Source organism: Neolamprologus multifasciatus, chromosome 14 (assembly GCF_963576455.1).
Source record: "Neolamprologus multifasciatus chromosome 14, fNeoMul1.2, whole genome shotgun sequence".
Lineage (NCBI taxonomy): Eukaryota > Metazoa > Chordata > Actinopteri > Cichliformes > Cichlidae > Neolamprologus > Neolamprologus multifasciatus.
The window spans coordinates 2,942,603-2,968,670 of record NC_140452.1 but is presented as its reverse complement, the minus strand read 5'-3'; the positions used below and the strand labels follow the sequence as shown (position 1 = coordinate 2,968,670).

The 26,068-nt window shown below is 43.5% G+C and overlaps 1 protein-coding gene, 10 non-coding genes and 2 pseudogenes across 19 annotated transcripts in view; all 13 read left to right on the top strand.

Moving 5' to 3' along the window:
* LOC146502969 (uncharacterized) overlaps positions 1-26,068 on the top strand; it is a 225,304-nt gene that overhangs the window by 105,039 nt on the left and 94,197 nt on the right. For 4 of the 9 annotated variants that reach the window (XR_014868788.1, XR_014868786.1, XR_014868782.1 and 1 more), the window contains exon 2: positions 3,264-3,308. Coding sequence is in view for 1 of the 9 variants with exons in the window: in XM_085131221.1 (XP_084987347.1) it covers positions 3,264-3,308; positions 4,238-4,367; positions 4,570-4,664; positions 4,867-4,878 (282 nt within the window). In the remaining 8 variants the exon portion in view is untranslated. Of the gene's footprint in view, positions 1-3,263; positions 3,309-4,237; positions 4,368-4,498; positions 4,665-4,866; positions 5,203-26,068 lie in introns of those variants that run through there. The other 5 variants (XR_014868783.1, XR_014868785.1, XR_014868787.1 and 2 more) reach the window with 4 other exon arrangements.
* LOC146503047 (U5 spliceosomal RNA) lies at positions 11,825-11,941 on the top strand. The gene has a single exon (XR_014868944.1). It is a non-coding gene; the product is annotated as a U5 spliceosomal RNA (small nuclear RNA).
* Positions 12,132-12,315, top strand: LOC146503046 (U2 spliceosomal RNA). The gene has a single exon (XR_014869099.1). It is a non-coding gene; the product is annotated as a U2 spliceosomal RNA (small nuclear RNA).
* LOC146503045 (U5 spliceosomal RNA) lies at positions 12,559-12,671 on the top strand. Its single transcript, XR_014868922.1, has one exon. It is a non-coding gene; the product is annotated as a U5 spliceosomal RNA (small nuclear RNA).
* On the top strand, positions 13,882-14,071 carry LOC146503044 (U2 spliceosomal RNA). Its single transcript, XR_014869103.1, has one exon. It is a non-coding gene; the product is annotated as a U2 spliceosomal RNA (small nuclear RNA).
* Positions 14,315-14,427, top strand: LOC146503043 (U5 spliceosomal RNA). Its single transcript, XR_014868979.1, has one exon. It is a non-coding gene; the product is annotated as a U5 spliceosomal RNA (small nuclear RNA).
* Positions 14,622-14,812, top strand: LOC146503042 (U2 spliceosomal RNA). Its single transcript, XR_014869045.1, has one exon. It is a non-coding gene; the product is annotated as a U2 spliceosomal RNA (small nuclear RNA).
* LOC146503041 (U5 spliceosomal RNA) lies at positions 15,056-15,167 on the top strand. The gene has a single exon (XR_014868999.1). It is a non-coding gene; the product is annotated as a U5 spliceosomal RNA (small nuclear RNA).
* On the top strand, positions 15,362-15,552 carry LOC146503040 (U2 spliceosomal RNA). Its single transcript, XR_014869069.1, has one exon. It is a non-coding gene; the product is annotated as a U2 spliceosomal RNA (small nuclear RNA).
* On the top strand, positions 17,693-17,879 carry LOC146503039 (U2 spliceosomal RNA). Its single transcript, XR_014869111.1, has one exon. It is a non-coding gene; the product is annotated as a U2 spliceosomal RNA (small nuclear RNA).
* Positions 22,672-22,847, top strand: LOC146503038 (U2 spliceosomal RNA; annotated as a pseudogene).
* LOC146503037 (U5 spliceosomal RNA) lies at positions 23,091-23,203 on the top strand. The gene has a single exon (XR_014869128.1). It is a non-coding gene; the product is annotated as a U5 spliceosomal RNA (small nuclear RNA).
* LOC146503036 (U2 spliceosomal RNA) lies at positions 23,398-23,539 on the top strand (annotated as a pseudogene).

Below are 26,068 nucleotides of genomic sequence, written 5' to 3'. Positions count from 1 at the left end.
GTGTGTGTGTGTGTGTATATATACAGTGGGGCAAAAAAGTATTTAGTCAGCCACCGATTGTGCAAGTTCCCCCACTTAAAATGATGACAGAGGTCAGTAATTTGCACCAGAGGTACACTTCAACTGTGAGAGACAGAATGTGAAAAAAAAATCCATGAATTCACATGGTAGGATTTGTAAAGAATTTATTCGTAAATCAGGGTGGAAAATAAGTATTTGGTCAATAACAAAAATACAACTCAATACTTTGTAACATAACCTTTGTTGGCAATAACAGAGGTCAAACGTTTACTATAGGTCTTTACCAGGTTTGCACACACAGTAGCTGGTATTTTGGCCCATTCCTCCATGCAGATCTTCTCAAGAGCAGTGATGTTTTGGGGCTGTCGCCGAGCAACACGGACTTTCAACTCCCGCCACAGATTTTCTATGGGGTTGAGGTCTGGAGACTGGCTAGGCCACTCCAGGACTTTCAAATGCTTCTTACGGAGCCACTCCTTTGTTGCCCGGGCGGTGTGTTTTGGATCATTGTCATGTTGGAAGACCCAGCCTCGTTTCATCTTCAGAGTTCTCACTGATGGAAGGAGGTTTTGGCTCAAAATCTCACGATACTTGGCCCCATTCATTCTGTCCTTGACACGGATCAGTCGTGCTGTCCCCTTGGCAGAAAAACAGCCCCATAGCATGATGTTTCCACCCCCATGCTTCACAGTAGGTATGGTGTTCTTGGGATGCAACTCAGTATTCTTCTTCCTCCAAACACGACGAGTTGAGTTTATACCAAAAAGTTCTACTTTGGTTTCATCTGACCACATGACATTCTCCCAATCCTCTGCTGTATCATCCATGTGCTCTCTGGCAAACTTCAGACGGGCCTGGACATGCACTGGCTTCAGCAGCGGAACACGTCTGGCACTGCGGGATTTGATTCCCTGCCGTTGTAGTGTGTTACTGATGGTGACCTTTGTTACTTTGGTCCCAGCTCTCTGCAGGTCATTCACCAGGTCCCCCCGTGTGGTTCTGGGATCTTTGCTCACCGTTCTCATGATCATTTTGACCCCACGGGATGAGATCTTGCGTGGAGCCCCAGATCGAGGGAGATTATCAGTGGTCTTGTATGTCTTCCATTTTCTGATGATTGCTCCCACAGTTGATTTTTTCACACCAAGCTGCTTGCCTATTGTAGATTCACTCTTCCCAGTCTGGTGCAGGTCTACAATTCTTTTCCTGGTGTCCTTCGAAAGCTCTTTGGTCTTGGCCATGGCGGAGTTTGGAGTGTGACTGGTTGAGGCTGTGGACAGGTGTCTTTTATACAGATGATGAGGTCAAACAGGTGCCATTCATACAGGTAACGAGTGGGGGACAGAAAAGCTTCTTACAGAAGACGTTACAGGTCTGTGAGAGCCAGGGATTTTCCTTGTTTGAGGTGACCAAATACTTATTTTCCACCCTGATTTACGAATAAATTCTTTACAAATCCTACCATGTGAATTCATGGATTTTTTTTTCACATTCTGTCTCTCACAGTTGAAGTGTACCTCTGGTGCAAATTACTGACCTCTGTCATCATTTTAAGTGGGGGAACTTGCACAATCGGTGGCTGACTAAATACTTTTTTGCCCCACTGTATATATATATATATATATACACACACACACACACACACACACATATATATATATATATATATATGTGTGTGTGTGTGTGTGTGTGTGTGTGTGTGTGTGTATGTATAACTGTTTAACTTTCACTTAACCAGAAAATTATGACTCTAGAGATAAAATCTCTTTTGCAAGAGTCTTGACCTCAGCATTCTGCTTACATGCTTTTTCCCTTTCAGGAAAAAGGCTAAAATGTCAAAACATGTTTTCAGAGATAATAAAGAACTGCGTGTGGGAAAGTGTACAAAACACTTTCCCACACGCAACATGTGTGAGAGAGAGAGAGTATCAGATTATAAAGTCAAAGAAAAAACAACTTTAACGTGAAAACAGATTGCGGAGCATCCACACTTCTCAAATCAGTAGTAAATGGCCTGTATTTGTGTAGCGCTTTACACATTCAGTCATCCACCCATTCGTGCCACCAGGCCCTCTGACCACCACCAGTAGGCAACGGGTGAAGTGTCTTGTCCAAGGACACAACCACCAAGCCTGTCGGAGCCGGGTCTCGAACCGGCAACCTTCCGATTACAAGGCGAACTCCCAACTCTTGAGCCGCGATCGCCCCTCAAGATATATACTCGATCAGTATATATCTGCCTCATGTAAATGTCTAACAGCAGCAGTTTTAACAGTCATGATTGTGTTTTTGAATGCATGTCTAAGGTGAAGTTTATACACTGGAGTAAGTATCTTGTTTGCACTTTATAGATATGATATTAATGTCATAGATGGCTGTAATGCAGGCAAGAAAGAACACAAAATGCAGACTCGCAGAGACGGGAAGGTCAAAAATACAGCTTTATTTGCTGAAAGGGGAATAATGCAAAACTTTACTGGGACATATAAAAACGAAACATACGAAGAGGCACACAGGGGAATGCGACACTATATTTACGTATACTTACATTTGTAGCCCGATTACGTCACAGCGATGCAACGAAGGGTGTCCCAATTCGAAGTGTACTCCAATGCACAGTTCATTTCCCCAAATTTGAAGGCTGTGTCCGGCGTAAGACTTTGTGACCCAACCTATTCCACAATACACAGCGCGGCGTTGGGTGTGGATATTTTTGTCAGAAAAAAACGGCGGGTGGCTGAAGAGTTATCCTTTAAAGCATCAGCTTGATCTTTATTCTGACAAAATTTGATATTTTTGTCCTTTCACACATGTTTTTGTCTATTTAACCTCCTGCTGATCAGTTTACATGATTGGATTTCTGGGGAAATAGATGGCTTTACATCAGTTTTGGGTTTAGAGCTTTTATTGACAACAGCAGGAGAAGTTAGAAGTCAGGAACATGAACTCTACATGTGTTCAGTCGTCATGTCCTCATATTGTTTTAAGCTGTGAAGGACATGAGTGTGTTTCAGTTGCCTTCCTCATGTGGTAGGACCAACAACTCTAGTGTGTGTTACACTGTCCTCATATCGTTGGGCAGCAGAACTATACAGTGTTAAGTTTCTATAGAATCTGGTATAAGGAAGTCAGATCCTTCTGTAATAATGTTCACTGATACAAGTATGATCTGTAGTTAATTATCTAGTCGGGATTTATACTAGAGAATGTTTCTGACATTATATTGTTGTCTTTTGTTGCAGACACCAAGTGCTGAGATCCTGTCTCAACCTCCTTCAGACCAATTGGTGAGTGACATACCCACTTCATTCTTCCAACAGGTTACACATTATTTTTTTGTATTTGGAATCAAGTATATGTGTCAGTTGGGCCTAGTGCATAAATGAAATGCTCTTTGATTGTATTAAAATAATCAGTTTGATTGAAAGTTTCCCATAATCAACATTAGCATTACTTGTTTGTGAACATCTTAGGAGAAAGAAATTGGCGTACCATTTGTTAGTCCTAACTTTCCCTTTAAAACATCAGGTTGATCTTTTTTCCTACTAAATTTGATATTTTTGTGTTTTTGTGTTACATTGTCCTCAGATTGTTTTAAGCTGTGAAGGACACGAATTTGTTTTTGTAGCCTTTCTCAATTGGTAGAACCAACAACTCTAGTGTGTGTTACATTGAAACTGAACAGCAGGGACGGTTGTCATGATGATAATAATACTCTATCCGATTTCAAACAATCACACTGTGATGAGTATTATTAGTAGATTATGTTCACATGTAAAATATTCATATCAAATGGTAAATGGCCTGTATTTGTATAGCGCTTTACTAGTCCCTAAGGACCCCAAAGCACTTTACACATTCAGTCATCCACCCATTCACACACACATTCACACACTGGTGATGGCAGCTACATTGTAGCCACAGCCACCCTGGGGCGCACTGACAGAGGCGAGGCTGCCGGATACTGGCGCCACCGGGCCCTCTGACCACCACCAGTAGGCAATGGGTGAAGTGTCTTGCCCAAGGACACAACGACCGAGACCGTCGGAGCCGGGGCTCGAACCGGCAACCTTACGATTACAACTTTTGAGCCACGATCGCCCCTTAATGTAGAATTACACACTGCCCAACGCTGACTTTGCCTACAATGCAGAGAAAAAAGCAAACAGACCTATTGCATGCATTGATTCTCATATTTCACTGTTACTTTTCAAAGACTCAAGGACCAAGTATTTCGGGGGTTCCAAGCCACACGCTTTACTCAGCTGCCCTGGACAACATGAAGGGCACCTCTGCCTCAATCACCCTGGACAACAAAAACATTAGCAACACTTCACCAAGAAGGGGTAAAGGCACCCAAATACAAAATGTTTTAGCTGAATATACTTGTGATCAAAGGACAAGTTTATTGTTTTCAGACATGACACTGTTGAGAGCTTTTATCATAAATCATTTCATCTTATTTGATTCCCAGCAGAACACAGCACTTCAAATGGTTCATTCCAAGCATCCTTAAAGGAGCAATAAGCAATATCTTTTCACTGCTAGGTGTGCTGTTGTGCACTGCCTGTAAACCAAACCAAAGTCTATGGCTGGAGATCAACACAGAGAGAGGGATTATGACTTCATGCTGTACTCCAGATGTAATTACACCTCTAGTTCTTCACATAGCCATTATTAATTCCTTCAACCTAAGTATGATGAATTGTGCTTATTGCTCCTTTAAAGTGCTCCAGTAGAAAGCAAGGTTTAAGAACATTTTGTATTAACATTCTAAACTAGAATATTTTCTATCTTTTCTTGCATTCACATTAAGATATTTTCTTTTGTTTCCATTTATGACAGCTGGGAAGGTGAGAAGCAAGTGGACAAATGATGAAGTGAAGGTTGCTGAGCGGCACGTTTCACTTCATAACAAGCTGCAAAGTACCAGGTAAAAAGGAATGTGACTGCTGCCTCCAAGCAGAGCCGGCAGCTCTGAAAGGCAGAGACTGGGTTGTCATAAGGTACTACATCCACAACAGGATCATAGCATTAAAAGAAAGATGCAAGAAAAAAAGAAACAAGCAAGAGAGATACTTATGTCAGTATTGCAGTTTTCTGTATTGCATTGTTCTTACTCATAAATCTGTGGTTTATGCTGGGTGCTTTTTGCAATTAAATGATAAGAAAGGCAGATAATGTTCCACATTTTTATTCACATGCATTTCACTACAAAATGAATTAATGCATTACAATATTAAGACTTAAAAAGTAGACTGACCACATTTGACCTATGTCTTTTTTTAAGTCTCTACACAGCTCAGATTTACTGTTTTATTAACACATAAATGTCTGATATTTCTGTCAGAAGTTACCCGACTGGTGAGCATTACTATTGTGCATCCATGCCTATTATATTGTAATCTCAAAAGGAGCCAAGCTGAAAATACAGAACCTACCCTTACCTGGTCCTTACAAGTCATGTATACTTGAAAATTATGTGTTTCCATGGGCTTCACAATTCACCTAAACATGAAATATCAGTGTGTGACCTTATGGTACTCATAAGTCACATAAACCTGACAGTGTCCTCACAAGTAGCATTAAATTCAGGTTTGACCAAAATTTCGCCCTAGCCAAAATCTCAACAGATGGGCGTGTTCCTGGAAGCATGGGTCAAACTTTTTGTGATTCCCATGCCTCTAGGACCTTCGGAAAGGCACGTTCCCATTTGTCACATTTTTGTCATACGTACTGATATATCACGAAAACACGTGTATGTGTGTGTGTGTGTGCGCGCGCCCGCATGGGCGTTTCCAATACTTCTTTAAATGAGATGACAGAGTGGCAGACTCAAGGGGGCATACAGGAAATCAAAAATTGTGATTAGAAATGAAAACGGATTCATTGAGTCAAATCCAGTGAGTTGTAATGGTTTTAACTGTGGACAAACTGTCATGTCTGGGTGAGTCAGTAAATTTCCACAGTCTTTGCTCTCCTCCTCTGGGTGGAGCCCTCATGTTTCCTCCCAGGAATCCCACCTGATGGCAGTCAGGCCAGCATTATTTAAGACGTATGCTCTCAACCAGTCTTTCCCAGAACATCAGTTAACTCAGCGGTTCCCAAACTTTTTTTGCTGGGCCCCCCTTGTTTTACAAGAAAAATGTTCGCGCCCCCCCGCGCGCGCACGTGCGCACGCACGCACGCACGCACGCACGCACGAACACATCCTCCAACCACACACACCCATATTTTGCTCCATTGCGGTTTATTTCACACCTCAAACATTTAGTAAACAATTAAGCAAATAATTACAAGTAATCTGCAATAAATTACAGGTAGTAAGAAAATAAACTACTAACTCTTTTACGCTATGTCCACACCTACACGGGTATTTTTGAAAACGCAGCTGTTTTGTCCACACGTAAACAGCGTTTCGAATCACCGAGAACGGAGATTTTTTAAAACTCCTTTTTTGCGTTTACTGGATGAGGAATACAGAGTTCGTCATACAATGTCAAAGGTATGTGCCTTTTTTCAGGTCACGCTGTGCGCACGTTATTGTTTACATGAGATGAATTGCAGAATGGCAGGTAGAGACGAAATACTGTTAATCTGACTATCTGCAGGTTTTACACGCAGTTACTGTCCCTCCATTTACAAAGGCAGAGGCGTCACGGTGTAATTATTTTACATGTAGTTGTTTTTTTCTGTGTAATAATATTCAACATTGCTGTCAATACATTTTTCAAAAAATCCCTGTGCAAAATGGGTTCAAAAACATAAACAACTGTTGGACGCTGTTTGTCCGTGATTTGAACCGGGGAACAAATTGTGGCAGGAACGACCTGATGTTATTTGTATCCCACTGTAACTTTACTGTATAAAGAGCTAACATCTCCAAAATGTCAAGAGTAGTTAGTCATTACAACAAGTGTTTGTGAACTACAAATCAAGAATGTGGGATCCTGTTTGTCCATGATTTAAACAGCCCAGCGCTGCTCCCAACGAAGGGAAAACCAATCCTGCAAGGAGACCTACCTCAGCACTTGTGCAGGTGAAACCAAAGGGAAGATATGCTTCACCATATTTTCTAGTCTTTGGCTTAGAATGAAGTTGGTTTGGAAACATATTCAGCTATGCTTCATCTCCTGCTTTGCCTTTGTGTGGGCGCCCGTGCTAGCAGTGTCCAAGCGTTGGGTTTTTTTTTTTTCCCTTTTCATGCCGCGCCCCCCCTGCAATGGCGCTGCGCCCCCCCTAGGGGGCGGGCCCCACACTTTGGGAACGTCTGAGTTAACTCATGTTAGTGAGTTAACCCTGCTAATCATAGAAGGTATGTCCCGATTCCTAGGCTGCATCTGCCAGAGGCTGCATTTGAAGGCTGATTACATCACAGACAGGCGATGAAGGCCGTCCCAATTTGAAGCCTGCTCCAAATGTGGCCGACAAATGCGTCGTTCATTCCCCCGGATTTGATGGGTCGGATGTATCCTTGCATATTTGCAAAAGTGCTCCGACATTTTCCGACATCTGTTACCCACCAGCTTGACAGCTAATCAGGAGGTCGAGGCTCATTAGTGCCGGCGAGAACACCAGACTCCCGGCACATTGTTTGCAGACCTCCCGTGGTCTTTCTCTACTCAGGTTAAACATGATAAGTCACTTAGATAACTTAACTATGTTGTTGTTTGGCTTTTTTCAGTGTTTTATTTGTTCCTGAGTGAATCGGTTTGGCTGAGATTAAAGTTATAGTTTTTACACAGCTGAATAAACGTCAAACAGAGAATTGATTAAACAGAAGTGTGAGATGGTCGAGAATTTACTCCAATGTCCTGACTAAGTGTGGTGACTCCCAAGCTAGGCGAGTGGCTCCAGCAGATCCCAGGAACAACATCGGAGATCTCTGTCCAGAAGAGCGCAGTCCTGGGAACAGCTAAGATACTGTGCAGGACCCTCAAGCTCCCAGGCCTCTGGTAGAGGACCCGAGCTTGAAGGATAGACCGCCCACAGGGGCGAGCTGGGTGTTTTGTTTTTTTATATGTCAGTGTAATATAGCTACAGTGGTAACTAAGAAGATATTTTTTAAAGGCTCAATTCGCTCCTAATTTTGCTGAAATGACAAAGCGTGGTCTTGTTTAACAGTTTGCTATATTCGTTCTGTAAATGTGCTTCAGGTTAAGTCTTTCTTAAGCAAACAGTTGGATTTGACCTATGCACTCTTTATGGCCTGACATACACAGATATTGTTGATACAACACTATGTGCAGTGCTCTCCCATAGGCACACGTTTTCTTTATTAGTTTCTTATCTTTTTGGTGTAAATCTTTTCAATTCAAAGTCCACTTTTGCAACTTAAGCGTAATATAGAGTCAGCAGAGCCAGCTCCAACTTTTTTCAAAAAGGAATATTTTCAGTCTTATCTTAAAGTAAAAAGGGCTTGATGAGTTCCTGTTCAATTCAGTTCAGTTTTATTTATATACCCTGACTCTGTCTGGCTCTTGACTTGGTCCATTTTTGAAGTTCTGTGTGAAATGCTGTGAAATAATTTATTTCACATGTGAAATAAACATGTGAATACCACAACATTTGTAACTGTAACAACTTTCTGGGATAAATAATGTATTTTATTGAAAAGTTCCAGTATTTTGACCATGACAGCATTTTTAGAGTGTCATTCATTTTTATGAACTCTGCAAGAATTAGTCTATTTCTTTTTTATTAATAACTAAAATTATAATGCATCATTTCTGCTTGTTAAGGTTGGTTGTAAGATTCAGATAATTATTTATTAAAAGCTAGACATTTTAAATGAGAATAAGAAAGAAAAGTATTTATTTGTGCCCCCCTTTCCCTGTTAATGCCCTACCTGGCCCCCTGGCAACACTTTGCTAGATCCGCCCCTGCACAGTTACCAGCTGTCAGCTACTTAGAAAAGGATCCTGGTGTTATTTGTCTCTCAGAAAAAGTTCATAACTTCAACTCATTCATGTCACCTAAAAGGTAAACCTGTTTCTCCATCACCTGTTTAGCTCTGATGATTCAGTAAGGACATCTCCTGGTTTCATCTTCATGTTTCCCTCTCACCACATATCCAAACCGACATCATGACCAGCAGCTTTGACTCCCACCCCATGCATGTAGATGTTGCTGAACTGCAGAGCTCCTTCAGTGACAGACTGCTGCATCCTCGATGCATGAAGGAGCGTTTCCGCAGGTCCTTCCTCCCTGCAGCTGTCAGACTGTACAATCTGAACTGCTCCCAACAAACATAGATGTTTACATCAATGCTGTAACTGCAATAAGTTAGTTAATTAACCAATTCGCACTACAACCTGGTTTGCCTCTTACCTGTAATTATTTTTATTTAATTTAATAACTGTACAGTACTCTCTGTTTATAGTAACCATTGTCCTTAATGTAAATATGTAAGAAAAATTGTGTATGTTTCTGTTCCGTGTCCTGTTTGTTTGTATATTTGTGTTTTTGGCTGCTGTTACAACCAAATTTCCCCTTGTGGGACAATTAAAGGATTATTCTATTCTATTCTATTCTATTCTATTCTAGCTTTACAGCTGTAGCTCCAGCAAACATCAGCTGACACTAGAAATTAATATTAAATCATTTCTAACAACAGCTGATCAAGCTTAAACGCGCTGCTGTTGTTTAGCGCGACATCCGCTGGTTTCCTCTTTGTCGCGCAAAGTGGGCGATAAACAACCAAGAGAGACGGGACTTGCGACAGAAAAGCCAGAAAATTCGTTGATCACTGGTCAGTTTCATGATTGAAGTAGCAAAAGGAGGGGGATATTTTAGAATACAGTGTTATGTGATTGTATAAGTAAATTAATTCTAAACCAAAACCAATTCTTTGCGGTTATTACTCACTCAAGTCAATAACAAATGGAAACAAACATTTTTTCCATTGTTTTTTCTTGATGTGGACCTTAAACAGAATTTAAGAAATATAAGCAACCTTGAATTTATTCTTAAACTATGTTTTTATTCTTGCAGATCATACAAAAATAAATGTACCAGTTGTGGCTGTCAATGGGACAAATACATTATTGATATCAGCTTATCTTGAGCACCGCACAAACAAAAAGCAGGTCAGTGCAGAACACTGCTTTTGGGCATTTTTTTACATCCTGCTGTGGTTGCTGGAGGTTGCTGGTATCGCTGCATGTAATTGGTCACACAAAGGTGTTGCACCTGAAACCTCCTTACAATTGCACTGATCACTAGCCAGATAGTAGTTTATACATTAGATGCTGACTTGTCTGCAAACACTCAACTATTTGCCAGATGGTAGTGAAATGCAATCCAGGAATTGAGACCATATGCCTTCAACGGAAAAAGTGTGCCTTTTGAAATGTGTTTCTGGGAAAGGCAAACTTTCTTAATTTCTGGATTGTGTCACATGTTTTTAAGTTTCACTACTGCTTGGTGGTGAGTTACCAGACATGTGATGGTTGTTTACAGACAAATCCGCACCTTCCGTGCAAACAGCAGATGACCACAGCAATCTGCTTCTGACCAACACAAGGAGACTTATGGTGAAGCACCCTCTTTGCAACCTCCACCAATCACACAGCAACAGGTTGGTGATTATACAGCCACCAGTTAGGCCTGTGTAACTGAGTCCCACCAGTTTTTCCCACACTGAAATTGTTGCACTATTACAATGAAGAAAGCAAAGGCACAATTGTTTTTGTTTGTTTACATCAACAACTAGACATGACATCTTTTTCAAATACTTGTGCGTGAGGACTATCCCCCCCAGGAGAGCGCTTTGGCATGGGTGAGGTGCCCATGGCAGCACCCACTGCTTGTTGAGAGTAAGAGCAATACATGCTTTCAGGTCAAACAGTCATCATAAGTTTCCAATAACACCAGAAAAAGTCGCCAGATTTGTTGTTTGGGGTCTGAAAACTTTCTAAATATAGCGACAAAGTTGCTAAGTTGGCAACACTGATCCCGCAGCACAATACTAACGCTACCTAAGCTAGTGGCAGCCGTGATTCTTTAGCAACTCGTTTTAAGCTGACTTTTATCTGACTCTCTGGTCTTCCTAAAAAGAATATTTCAACTTTACAACTTTTACAAAACTCTGCAGCTCGTGTGCTGACGAAGACGAGAGGGCGGGCCCACATTACACCGGTTTTAGAATCGCTGCACTGGCTCCCCGTGTGTTTCAGGATCGATTTTAAAGTTCTTTTATTGGTTTTTAAATGTCTTAATGGTCTTGGGCCTTCTTATCTCTCAGATCTGCTTTTACCATATGAACCCTCGCGGACCTTGAGGTCCTCTGGTACTGGCCTTTTGATTGTCCCTAAAGTCAGGACACATACTCACGGAGAGGCAGCTTTTCAGTGGTATGGTCCTCGTCTGTGGAACAGCCTGCCGGAGGAGCTCAGGGCCGCAGAGAACGTACATGTTTTTAAGAACAGGCTCAAGACCACCTTTTTAACTTGGCTTTTACTTAACGTTTATTTATTTTACGCTTATTTATTCTATCCTGTTATTCTATTGTTAATTTAGGTTTTACCTAATATTTATTAATTTTATTCTTATTCATTTTTTAATCTTCTTACTCTATTGATATTTATATTTATATTGTATTGCGTTCTTATTTATTTTATCTTTTTACCCAGTATATACTCTTATCTCCAGTGTTTCCTCAGAGGGCGCTCTCTGCACCGGGGCTGTGATCGACCGTGGCTGCTGGGGCTCTGGGGGTCCTCTCAGCCTGGCTGGGGGGCTTCTTTGCCTCCCTCCTGCTGTGTGCCCAGCCTGGAGGCTGCGGTCTGTGACTGGCTTCCGGTCACTCTGGCTTCTCTTCAAAACGTACAAGTCTTTCGCCTTTTACTAAAGACTTCCGTGGAGAGTGAGGCTAAGGAGTTGCACCTATTTTTGGCAGGGTCTGCCGTCTAGCTGGGCCCTCTCCTCGTTGTTCAAAAGAAGAAATAGAAGAAAGCGTGCAGTTCCAGGCAGCTCCGCAGACCTCTGAGCTACTGTGGGTGGGCGGAGATTTGAAGCGGAGCCCTCCCTGTGAGCCAAGTGAAAGAGCGCACCGTCACAAGCGAGAAGTGTCCCGAGAAGGCGGCTCAGCCAGGAACCTGCAGGAGGCCATCGCTTCTCTGCCTTTTGGCTAAGATCAAGTGTAGAATCTGTTCTTATCAGTTTAATATCTGATACGCCCCCGATTCGGGGGCAACGTATTAAACGCATTTTTAGAACAGGGAGCCGAATAAGGGGCTCGCTCTGTTTGCTCCGACCCAGTATTGCAGCGCCTCCGGGAACGGTGCCCTCTTTGCTGACTTTGTGCAAAAGGAAAAAAGCCAAACAAAGTAAGATCTGCCAAGCCAAGAGCCAGAAAGCATCCTGAAGCCGCGAACGTGCTCCTCTCCAGTCACCCCTCTCCTGTCAAAGTCGAACTCTGGAGCAGAGCAGGCGGGGCCTGAGATCTGCCCCTTCAGCCAAGCAAACAGGGCCTACCGTGACGCCGGAAGCCGGGACGAGGAGTCACTGCGGCTTCCAGCGAGGCCAAAGAAACACACACTCTGGCTTCTCTTCAAAACGTACAAGTCTTTCGCCTTTTACTAAAGACTTCCGTGGAGAGCGAGGCTAAGGAGTTGCACCTATTTTTGGCAGAGTCTGCCATCTGCCTGGGCCCTCTCCTCGTTGTTCAAAAGAAGAAATAGAAAAAAGCGCGCAGTGTTCAAGTTTATTTGGGGTGGGTACGAATATGTGAAAAGAACTATGATGTACCAGCCGATACTAAAAGGAGGGAGAGATGTTCCATGTATCCCTTTAAAATTGGATGTATTATATTACTGTAATATTTGTAACATACTGAACAAGCCTTATACACACAAATGCCAACTTTTAATTCGCTTTTGGCTATCAGGCCCATTGAGACAACTGACCAAGTGGGACAATAGTGTGCCCAGAGCAGAAAGCAGACCGGTGTATTATGCAAAGCTGATCAAGTGGCGGGAGAAGCATTTAGAATGTAAGGATAAGGACCTTGCTCTGAATCATAAGACCTTGTATAGGACCCTGGTGGAAAAAACCCACACACTGTGTGTGTGGGTGAAAGAGGCTACATGGAAACGAGCACAAGGAAAAGACTTGAGCAATGGGTGTAAAGATTTGAACTGGTTGCTGCTACACAGGAAAATCCCTGTGAGATCCATAATGTATGCTCATAGATTAAGCGACAACAAAAACTGTCCAAGGACTACTTGTCAAGGAGAAGAAGAAACAATAGAACATGTAATGTGGGGATGTGGTTTTGCGCAAGAAGTGTGGAGAGAAATGCAAGTGCAATATGAGTGTTTAAATGGCATCCAATATGATGAGCTAATGTTCCTTACAGGGAAGGAAAAAAGAAACGAGGCCAGCGGAAAGATCCCCTTGTTAATGGCCCTGACAAAACTATTTTTGTGGAAGGCTCGACAGGGGTACATCCTGGGGTCTTACAAATGGACAGCTAGAACTACACGTAGAATAATAGTAAAAGAAATAGAGAAGACTTGTCTTTTAGAGAAAACTAAATGGGGCTGGGACTCAATTAAGGATAGGTGGAAACATGTCTTCCAAACACCTCCCGGTTTCAGGAAGGCTTAAGAGATTCAAACTAGGAGGATAGTTTGATTTTTGTGTTTCCGATATAGTTCTGTCATTCTAGAACGGACGTTTTGGGTTTGAGAAGAATATTATAGAGTACGGGCCCATGTAGTGGTAAGATGCGGCTCCATTTGGTGCCTGTTTTATTTTATTTTATTTTTTTTTTATTTCTTTATTTTTCTTGTATTCTATTATTACTAATATGTTTCTGGTGTTGTTTTCACTTTTTTAATGAATTGTATGAAATAAATAAATTTTGAAAAAAAAAAAAAAAAAAAAAAAAAAATCTGTTCTTATCAGTTTAATATCTGATACGCCCCCGATTCGGGGGCAACGTAGTAAACGCATTTTTAGAACAGGGAGCCGAATAAGGGGCTCGCTCCGTTCGCTCCACGCATCGACCCGGTATTGCAGCGCCTCCGGGAACGGTGCCCCCTTTGCTGACTTTGTGCAAAAGCAAAAAAGCCAAACAAAGTAAGGTCTGTCAAGCCAAGAGCCAGAAAGCAGCCTGAAGCCGCGAACATGCTCCTCTCCAGTCACCCCTCTCCTGTCAAAGTCGAACTCTGGAGCAGAGCAGGCGGGACCTGAGATCTGCCCCTTCAGCCAAGCAAACAGGGCCTACCGTGACGCCTGAAGCCGGGACGAGGAGTCACTGCGCCTTCCAGCGAGGCCAAAGAAACACAAACTCTGGCTTCTCTTCAAAACGTACAAGTCTTTCACCTTTTACTAAAGATTTCCGTGGAGAGTGAGGCTAAGGAGTTGCACCTATTTTTGGCAGGGTCTGCCGTCTGGCTGGGCCCTCTCCTCGTTGTTCAGAAGAAGAAATAGAAGAAAGCGCGCAGTTCCAGGGAGCTCCGCAGGCCTCTGAGCTACTGTGGGTGGGCGGAGATTTGACGCCGAACCCTCCCTGTGAGCCAAGTGAAAGAGCGCACCGTCACAAGCGAGAAGTGTCCCGAGAAGGCGGCTCAGCCAGGAACCTGCAGGAGGCCATTGCTTCTCGGCCTTTTGGCTAAGATCAAGTGTAGTATCTGTTCTTATCAGTTTAATATCTGATATGCCCCCTGTTCGGGGGCAATGTATTAAACGCATTTTTAGAACAGGGAGCCGAATAAGGGGCTCGCTCCGTTCGCTCCACGCATCGACCCGGTATTGCAGCGCCTCCGGGAATGGTGCCCCCTTTGTTGACTTTGTGCAAAAGCAAGAAAGCCAAACAAAGTAAGGTCTGCCAAGCCAAGAGCCAGAAAGCAGCCTGAAGCCGCGAACGTACTCCTCTCCAGTCACACCTCTCCTGTCAAAGTCGAACTCTGGAGCAGAGCAGGCGGGGCCTGAGATCTGCCCCTTCAGCCAAGCAAACAGGGCCTACCGTGACGCCGGAAGACGGGACGAGGAGTCACTGCGGCTTCCAGCGAGGCCAAAGAAACACACACTCTGGCTTCTTTTCAAAACGTACAAGTCTTTTGTCTTTTACTAAAGATTTCCGTGAGAGTGAGGCTAAGGAGTTGCACCTATTTTTGGCAGGGTCTGCCGTCTGGCTGGGCCCTCTCCTCGTTGTTCAAAAGAAGAAATAGAAGAAAGCGCGCAGTTCCAGGGAGCTCCGCAGGCCTCTGAGCTACTGTGGGTGGGCGGAGATTTGAAGCGGAGCCCTCCCTGTGAGCCAAGTGAAAGAGCGCACCGTCACAAGCGAGAAGTGTCCCGAGAAGGCGGCTCAGCCAGGAACCTGCAGGAGGCCATCGCTTCTCGGCCTTTTGGCTAAGATCAAGTGTAGTATCTGTTCTTATCAGTTTAATATCTGATACGCCCCCGATTCGGGGTCAACGTATTAAACGCATTTTTAGAACAGGGAGCCGAATAAGGGGCTCGCTCCGTTCGCTCCACGCATTGACACGGTATTGCAGCGCCTCCGGGAACGGTGCCCCCTTTGCTGACTTTGTGCAAAAGCAAAAAAAACAAACAAAGTAAGGTCTGCCAAGCCAAGAGCCAGAAAGCAGCCAGAAAGCAGCCTGAAGCCGCGAACGTGCTCCTCTCCAGTCACCCCTCACCTGCCAAAGAAACACAAACTCTGGCTTCTCTTCAAAACGTACAAGTCTTTCGCCTTTTACTCTGGCCTTTGCTGACTTTGTGCAAAAGCAAAAAAGCCAAACAAAGTAAGGTCTGCCAAGCCTTCTCATTGACATAATTTGCAAGGTAAAGATAAACGGATACTTAACAGAGGAAGTGCAACAGAAGAGAGGGCTACGGCAGGGTTGTCCCCTGTCCGCCCTACTCTATGTCATATACGTAGAACCGTTAGCATGCGCAATAAGGGGAAATGAGAAAATCAGAGGGGTGGTTTTGCCAGGGGGGGAGGTGCTGAAAATCTCGCAGTACGCAGATGATACAGTACTCTATCTGGAAGATGATGGGAGTGTGAGGGAGACGATGCAAACAATACAGACCTTTGAGAGTGCGGCGGGGTCAAAGGTTAATAAGGAAAAATCAAAATACAAATATTTGGGAAGATGGGCAGGTAGGAGAGAGATGCTCTGTGGGCTCTCGTTGTGTGAAGGGCCCATGCGGGTTTTGGGCATTGATTTTGGGAACCCTGGGGGGGACGCAAATCATAATTGGGACTTGAAGATGGCAAAAGTCACAAAGAAATTGGGGATGTGGTCCAAAAGAAAGCTCACTATAACTGGCAAGGTTTTGGCCGTAAAAACTGACATCTTACCTGCCCTACTCCATTTGGCATATGTCTTCCCAATGCCACAGACTCATAGGAAGGTGCTAACACGGGGAATTTTTAAATTAATTTGGGGGGGGTATGAATACGTAAAAAGAACAACGATGTATCAGACAATACAAAAAGGTGGGAGGGATGTCCCATGCATCCCCTTGAAATTGGACGTGATGTATTATAGCAATATCTGTAATCTATTGAATAGGCCCAATATACACAAATGTCAAGTTTTGATCCGCTTTTGGTTATCTGGTCCCATGAGACAATTGATCGAGTGGGACAATAGAGTGCCGAGGGCGGAAAGCAGGCCAGAACATTATTCAAGGATGATTAAATGGCGAGAGAAGCACCAGGAATATAAGGACAAGGACCTAATGTTGAATCACAAAAAACTGTATAGAACTTTGGTGCAGAAAACCCACACCCAAAACATATGGGTGCAGGAGGAGGTATGGAAACGAGCCCAAAAAAAAGGAACTGAGCAACGGGTGCAGGGACCTTAATTGGTTGCTGCTGCATAAAAAAATACCAGTAAGGTCAATAATGTATGCACATAGATTGTGTGACAATAAGAACTGCCCGAGAAGCACATGTCAAAGAGAAGAAACAATAGAGCATGTAATGTGGGGATGTCCTTTCGCGGGAGAAATGTGGGGCGAAATGCAGAGGCAGTATGATTGTTTAAAAGGAATCTTGTACAATGAAGTAATGTCCCTTACGGGGTGGGAGAAGGGAAGCAATCGAAAAGAAAAGTCTCTTTTACTAGTGTCTTTGGTGAAACTATATTTGTGGAAGGCTCGGCAAGGGTATATTCTGGGGTCATATAAATGGACAGTTATGGGCACATGTAGGTTGGTAGAGAAAGAAATAGAAAAAGTATGGCATTTTGAGATATTGAAGTGGGGGTGGGATGCAATCAAAGACAGGTGGAAAACCATTTTTCAGAAGCCACCTAATTTTGGAGACTAAGTGGGGAAAGGTTTTAGTTTGTTTTGAGAGCAATATACAGTAAGACTAGTTTTAGAGTCAAAAAAAAAAAAAAAAAAAAAAAAAAGGATGGGAAAATATGTTAATGTGGTTGCCAATCGAGAAGATGCGATGTAACTTTGGCATGTTGTGTAAATGAATGTGTTTTTCCATTAAAAAAAAAAAAAAAAAAAAAAAAAAAAATCCTGATTAATCATTTTGCTATTTGGATATTACAGCACCTGCAGAAAGGACAACTGAATAACCTGATCAATGGGGAGAGAAAACGTTTTCTTCTGTTTAAAATACGCTTGTCCTCTGTTCTATCAGAAGTGATGTTTGTACAGTTTCTTTGCAGTATTGTTACTAAGTTTGTGGTTCTTTTGTACTTGAAAATAAAAAGGAAAAAAAATCTGTTCTTAGCAGTTTAATATCTGATACGCCCCCTATTCGGGGGCAACGTATTAAACGCATTTTTAGAACAGGGAGCCGAATAAGGGGCTCGCTCGGTTCGCTCCACGCATCGACCCGGTATTGCAGTGCCTCCGGGAATGGTGCCCCCTTTGCTGACTTTGTGCAAAAGCAAGAAAGCCAAACAAAGTAAGGTCTGCCAAGCCAAGAGCCAGAAAGCAGCCTGAAGCAGCGAACGTGCTCAAGTGTTAGTAAGATCAAGTGTAGTATCTGTTCTTACCTGAGAAACACAATGGCGACCTGGTCGGCCAGCTATACGCAGACTGAAAGAGGAGATGGCACGAGGAACACCTTAAGATTTGCTCTAAAAGACAAAGATGCAGCTTTCCAGGATCGAATAACTTTTGGGAGGAGGATTTTGTTTGATGCTTTGCAGATTCAGCCCGAGGAGATCTACTGCTTGCAACAGAGTATAACCAACAAGTACTACGATGTGACGCTAACTACGAAAGACACAGCGGAAGAAGCAAGGAGAAAAGCTCACCTGACGTCAAATGAAGAACTAAAAAGGTACATGGTCACCCCTTTATATAGAAGTGACTATAGTATCCTAACTGTACACATGTATAACCCATGGGTTTCAGAAGAGACTATAAGATGTTTTTTGGGAAGACACGTAAAGGTCTTACCTGGAGTAAGAATAATAAAAGATGGTCTGGGCTTGTGGACCGGCAAAAGACAATTCCGCGTCAAAATGGAGGAAGACCCGAATAGTGAAGACGGCTATCGACATCCTCCGGCAGTTTTTTCTATCGGGGCGGACAGAGGCTTCCTCATCTACGCGGGCCAACCTCTGGTTTGCAGAAGATGTGGCGGCAAAGGCCATGAAGCCGCTAATTGCAATCAGGTGAGGTGCCGAAATTGCAATGAAACGGGACATAGCACAAGAGACTGCACTGTACTAAAGAAATGTCATTTATGTGAGTCAGAGGAGCACATGGCAAGAGATTGCACAAAGCCCAGGTCATACGCTGCAGTACTGGTGGGGCCGGTGGGCCAAGAGAAGGAAACTGGACATGACAAATTAGGAACACCTTTGTTAATGCAGGAGACTCCTGCAGGTGAGAGAAATGAGGCTGACGAGGAAGAAGAAGTTTCTGAGAGAATGATAGAGGTTCCTTTGTTAGATACAGAGGACAGGAATAAGGAAGGATCCTTCGCTACGAGTGAGGACATGACGGAGCAACCGTGGAGAGAGGTTAGGAAAGCAGGAAGAAAGAAGGCGAAAAGAAGGAAAAGGCAGGTTTCGGCCACTCCGCCAGAAGATAGCAATGAGGAAAAATTGGAGACTGCGCCTTTCGGTGTGGAGGGAGAAAGGCGTGCTCCAAAAGGAACTCAAACGGAGTGTACCCACACTCCTTTGAGCACCACGATAAGTGAAAATGATTCCGACGATGGGAGTGAAAATGAAAGTAACGCTGAAAGTTCTCTGATACGAACATTATTTTCTCAGGAAAGTTTGGGGAAGTAGCCCTTACCATTAAATGGATAAGATGAAAATAATGACTTTAAATGTCAGAGGACTGAGGAATGCAAAGAAAAGGGGAGCTGTGTATGAATTTTTAATTACTTGCGACTTTGATATATGTTTAATCCAGGAAGCCCACTTAAGAGACGAGGCCGACGCTCTGCTCTTCACGAAGGAGTGGGTAGGAGGCGAAGCAGCATGGAGCGTGGGGAGCGTACATGGATCAGGGGTGGGAGTTTTGTGTGGGAGGAAAAGCATCCAAATCATAGACACGTTCTCTGTAATCCAGGGTAGAGTGATGGTAGTGGACATTAAGAAGGCTGGATTTCAATGTCGCGTGGTTAATATTTATGCACACGCAGAACCACGGGCCCGTAGAGAACTCTTTGCTGGTTTGGATATATGTTTTATGACGAGCAAAGTGATTATCGTGGGAGGAGACTTAAATTGCTCGCTAGACAAGGATGGTGGATCGTCCCTGCTCAGAGATTTTATGGCAAAGTACAGTTTGGCGGATACTATGGGAAAGATATTAGGCAAACAGGTCGGTTATACATGGGAAAATAGTCGAGGAATGAGGAGCAGATTAGATTATATATTAGTAGGAGATAAGGAGAAGGTAACGGGAGGGGGGACAATTTTTGCCCCTTTTACAGACCATAAAGCAATTTGGGTAATGGTAATTTCCGGAGGAGCAGTTTTTGGTAAGGCATATTGGAAATTGAATAATGACGTCTTGGCAGAATATGAGTATAGGGAAAGATTTAGAGAAATCTTCGGAAGTTGGGTGGAAATGAAAGGGTTGTATGAGGACAGAGTGAGGTGGTGGGAAGAAACGAAAAAGAGAATAAAAACGTTTTCAATTGCTTATAGCACACAGAGAGCGCAGGCTTCCAAAGAGGTTTTCAAGAAGCTCCAGGAAAAGATTGCAGGGATAGAAGCTCAGAGGAATAACAACAAAAACGGGGGAGCGAGTGAGGAATTGAATGTATTATTGAAGAAACAGGAGGATTTGTTCCAGAATAGAGCGAAAACAAGAATGTTTAAATTTATGCAGGAGGAGCATATGCGACAGGAGAAGTGCTCGGCCTATTTTTTCGCTCAAATGAAAAAGAGAGAGGAAAAAGGGGCAATTATGGAGTTGGAAAGTGATGGGAAATTGGTTACCGGGCGGGATAACTTATTGAAGGTGGTAGAAGAGTACTATAGATCATTGTTTGGCGTGGAAAAAGTAGATGAAGATGCCCAAGAAATAATCTTGGGATTTCTGGAAGAGAGGCTATCAGAGGACGAAAGGAAGATATTGGAAAGGAGTATAACAAATCACGAACTATACGAGGCGACAAAGACAATGAAGAATAACAAGGTACCTGGGATAGACGGACTTACGAAGGAGTTTTATATCACATTTTGGGATCTCATTGGAGACCACTTGTTGGAGGTATTTAATGAAATGTGTGAAAAGGGTAGAATGCCAAAGAGTATGAGGACAGGAGTGATAAGTCTAATACATAAGAAAGGTTCACCTGCAGCGCTTTCAAACTATAGGCCTCTCTCAATGGTCTGCGTGGACTATAAAATCCTGAGTAGAACCCTAGCAAGACGTCTGGCCCGAGTTATGCCTGCTATTATAAATGCAGACCAGACATGTGGGGTGAAGGGCAGACAGATTGGTTGGAATTTACAACTACATAGAGATGTGCTTATGTACATAGAAGAGAGGAACTTGACATCAATATGTGTGACACTTGATCAGGAAAAAGCCTTCGATAGGGTCAACCACGATTTCCTGTGGAGGGTGATGAGAACTTTTGATATAGGGGGAAAATTTTTGAACTGGATAAGTATGATGTATACTGACATAATTTGCAAGGTAAAGATAAACGGATACTTAACAGAGGAAGTGCAACAGAAGAGAGGGCTACGGCAGGGTTGTCCCCTGTCCGCCCTACTCTATGTCATATACGTAGAACCGTTAGCATGCGCAATAAGGGGAAATGAGAAAATCAGAGGGGTGGTTTTGCCAGGGGGGGAGGTGCTGAAAATCTCGCAGTACGCAGATGATACAGTACTCTATCTGGAAGATGATGGGAGTGTGAGGGAGACGATGCAAACAATACAGACCTTTGAGAGTGCGGCGGGGTCAAAGGTTAATAAGGAAAAATCAAAATACAAATATTTGGGAAGATGGGCAGGTAGGAGAGAGATGCTCTGTGGGCTCTCGTTGTGTGAAGGGCCCATGCGGGTTTTGGGCATTGATTTTGGGAACCCTGGGGGGGACGCAAATCATAATTGGGACTTGAAGATGGCAAAAGTCACAAAGAAATTGGGGATGTGGTCCAAAAGAAAGCTCACTATAACTGGCAAGGTTTTGGCCGTAAAAGCTGACATCTTACCTGCCCTACTCCATTTGGCATATGTCTTCCCAATGCCACAGACTCATAGGAAGGTGCTAACACGGGGAATTTTTAAATTAATTTGGGGGGGGTATGAATACGTAAAAAGAACAACGATGTATCAGACAATACAAAAAGGTGGGAGGGATGTCCCATGCATCCCCTTGAAATTGGACGTGATGTATTATAGCAATATCTGTAATCTATTGAATAGGCCCAATATACACAAATGTCAAGTTTTGATCCGCTTTTGGTTATCTGGTCCCATGAGACAATTGATCGAGTGGGACAATAGAGTGCCGAGGGCGGAAAGCAGGCCAGAACATTATTCAAGGATGATTAAATGGCGAGAGAAGCACCAGGAATATAAGGACAAGGACCTAATGTTGAATCACAAAAAACTGTATAGAACTTTGGTGCAGAAAACCCACACCCAAAACATATGGGTGCAGGAGGAGGTATGGAAACGAGCCCAAAAAAAGGAACTGAGCAACGGGTGCAGGGACCTTAATTGGTTGCTGCTGCATAAAAAAATACCAGTAAGGTCAATAATGTATGCACATAGATTGTGTGACAATAAGAACTGCCCGAGAAGCACATGTCAAAGAGAAGAAACAATAGAGCATGTAATGTGGGGATGTCCTTTCGCGGGAGAAGTGTGGGGCGAAATGCAGAGGCAGTATGATTGTTTAAAAGGAATCTTGTACAATGAAGTAATGTCCCTTACGGGGTGGGAGAAGGGAAGCAATCGAAAAGAAAAGTCTCTTTTACTAGTGTCTTTGGTGAAACTATATTTGTGGAAGGCTCGGCAAGGGTATATTCTGGGGTCATATAAATGGACAGTTATGGGCACATGTAGGTTGGTAGAGAAAGAAATAGAAAAAGTATGGCATTTTGAGATATTGAAGTGGGGGTGGGATGCAATCAAAGACAGGTGGAAAACCATTTTTCAGAAGCCACCTAATTTTGGAGACTAAGTGGGGAAAGGTTTTAGTTTGTTTTGAGAGCAATATACAGTAAGACTAGTTTTAGAGTAAAAAAAAAATCTGTTCTTATCAGTTTAATATCTGATATGCCCCCGATTCGGGGGCAACGTATTAAACGCATTTTTAGAACAGGGAGCCGAATAAGGGGCTCGCTCCGTTCGCTCCACGCATCGACCCGGTATTACAGCGCCTCCGGGAATGGTGCCCCCTTTGCTGACTTTGTGCAAAAGCAAGAAAGCCAAACAAAGTAAGGTCTGCCAAGCCAAGAGCCAGAAAGCAGCCTGAAGCCGCGAACGTGCTCCTCTCCAGTCACCCCTCTCCTGTCAAAGTCGAACTCTGGAGCAGAGCAGGCGGGGCCTGAGATCTGCCCCTTCAGTCAAGCAAACAGGGCCTACCGTGACGCCGGAAGCCGGGACGAGGAGTCACTGCGGCTTCCAGCGAGGCCAAAGAAACACAAACTCTGGCTTCTCTTCAAAACGTACAAGTCTTTCGCCTTTTACTAAAGACTTCCGTGGAGAGTGAGGCTAAGGAGTTGCACCTATTTTTGGCAGAGTCTGCCGTCTGGCTGGGCCCTCTCCTCGTTGTTCAAAAGAAGAAATAGAAGTAAGCGCGCAGTTCCAGGGAGCTCCGCAGGCCTCTGAGCTACTGTGGGTGGGCGGAGATTTGACGCGGAGCCCTCCCTGTGAGCCAAGTGAAAGAGCGCACCGTCACAAGCGAGAAGTGTCCCGAGAAGGTGGCTCAGCCAGGAACCTGCAGGAGGCCATCGCTTCTCGGCCTTTTGGCTAAGATCAAGTGTAGTATCTGTTCTTATCAGAGGAGACGGGAAGCAAACAAAGATGGCGACGTCGTCGGCCAGTTTTTTCGAGACTTTTGGAACAAGAAATACGCTGAGATTTGAACTCATGGAGAAAGACACACAAATGCATGACAGAATAACTTTTGGACGGAGAATCCTCTTCGAAGCCTTGAAGATACAGCCGGAGGAAATATTCTGCCTACAACAGAGCACCGCAAGTAAGCACTATGATGTGACTTTCTCTACAGGAGAATACGCGGAAGAAGTGAGAAGGAAGAGCATTGTGGAAGAAGATAAAGAACTGCGGAGATATATGGTGACCCCTTTGTATCGCAATGATTACAGAATTTTAACGATACATATGTATAACCCATGGGTCACGGAAGAGACTATCAGGTACTTTCTAGGGAGATACATTACTGTTCTCCCAGGAGTACGAAAGATAAAGGACGGTCTGGGCATATGGACCGGAAAGAGACAATTTCGCATCAAATTGAGGGCGGATCTGAACAGTGAAGATGGATATTGCCACCCACCTGCAGTCTTTTCTATTGGAGCGGACAGAGGCTTCCTTGTTTACGCAGGGCAGCCCCAAGCATGCAGGAAATGCGGGAGTGTTGGACATAATGCGGAACAATGCGACCAGGTGAGGTGTAGGAGTTGCGGCAAGCTTGGACATATTACGAGGAACTGCAAGGAGCCCAGAAGATGTCACTTATGTGACTCGGAAGCGCACATGGCGAGAGATTGTACTAAGCCACGGCCTTATTCAGCCGTGGTAAAGACTGGACTTATTGGGGAAGAACGTAGCGAAGAGGAAATAGACTCTGGTGTAGGAGCAAGGCCCCAGGAGCCGATACCAGCTGCTGGAAATCAGGCTAACGAGGACAAGGTGGAAGGTGTGGAGGAGGGGACGGAGCGACATGAGGAGAAGGGAGAGAGAAGTCTTGAGCAAGATGGTGAGAAAGTACAGCAGGGGGAGGAACCCCAAAAAGGTTGGGAAGTGGTTGGAAAACCACGGAGAAAGTCCGCTAAAAGGAGGAGAAAGGTGAGTCCAGCCGCTTTCTCTGAAGATGGTAAGCTAAGTGATCAAGATATTAGGGAGGAGGTTTTGGAGGAGGGTGGACATGTGGAGGGGTATGTGTTGAGGGGAACACAGACTGAGTGCATGCATACCCCTCTAAGTGATGTGACAAGCGATGGAGATATGGAAGAGGAAGACGAGAGCGAAGAAAAGTCCGAGGACTCTTTCATAAAAGACCTTTTGTTACATGTCAATATGGATAGTTAGAGAATCCAAGAGAGCAGGTAAAATATACCAAGAGACTCATTGTTTTTTTTTTGTTTTTTTTTCTTTCTCTTTAGTATTATTATTATATTTTTTGCCCTTAGTGCTCCACTTGCTTTTTGTTTATGGTATGGGAAAACTACAGATAATTACCCTGAATGTTAGGGGGCTAAAAAGTGCCCGGAAGAGAAAAATTGTTTATGAATTTTTATTGAGCTTCAATTTCGATGTTTGTTTGGTTCAGGAAGCTCATCTGAGAGATGAGAGGGATGTTGCTTTGTTTACTGAGGAATGGAGGGGAGGGGAAGCTACTTGGAGCATTGGGGGGGTACATGGGACTGGAGTTGGGGTGTTATGTGGGAATAAGGATATTCGGATAATTGAGAGCTTTACTGTAATACAAGGAAGGGTAATGGTGGTGGATATTGATAAAAATGGGACTCAATGTCGGATAATAAATGTATATGCACAGGTGGAGCACGGGCTACGTAAGGACCTTTTCCAAAAAATGGATACTTGTTTTTTGACTAGGAAAGATATTATTGTGGGAGGGGATTTTAATTGCTCTTTGGAAAGGGAAAAGTTTTCCCTCCCTTTTAGGACCTTCATTACGAAATATGGACTAATTGATGTAATGGGGAAGTTACTGGGAAAGCAAGTGGGGTATACTTGGAAGAACACAAGGGGGGTGAAGAGTAGGTTAGATTACATTTTAGTAGAAAAAAAGTGCAAAATAATAGAGGGAAAAACAATACCGGCCCTCTTCACAGACCATCAAGCAGTTGATGTGGAGCTTGAGATAGTAGGGCCAGACTTTGGAAAAGGGTATTGGAAGTTTAACAACGACGTCCTCGCAGAGAAAGCCTATAGGGAAGGCTTCATGAAAATCTTCCCGATATGGGCCGAGATGAAAAGCTTATACAGTAACAACGTGGTTTGGTGGGAGGACATAAAGAAAAAAATCAAAAAGTTTACAATCAAATATTGTACAGAGAGGTCAAAAGTCCAAAAGAAAGAGTTCGACACAATACAAAAAGAAATAGAAAAAATCTATATTATGGAAAATACGGGAAGGGGAATTAAAAAGGAAGGGTACTTGGAAAATTTAAAAATGAGACAGGAGGAATTACTTGAGAGGAAAGCGAGGGCCGTAATATATAAATTAAAACAGGAAGAGTATGAGGAGAACGAGAAGTGCTCCTCATACTTTTTTAGCAAAATGAAGACTAGGGATAAGAGGGGGGTTATAACGGAACTGGAGAGGGATGGAAAGGTGATAAGGGGGAAAGATGATTTGTTAAGAACGGCGGAAGAATATTATGGAAAATTGTTTACAAAGGAGAGCTTGG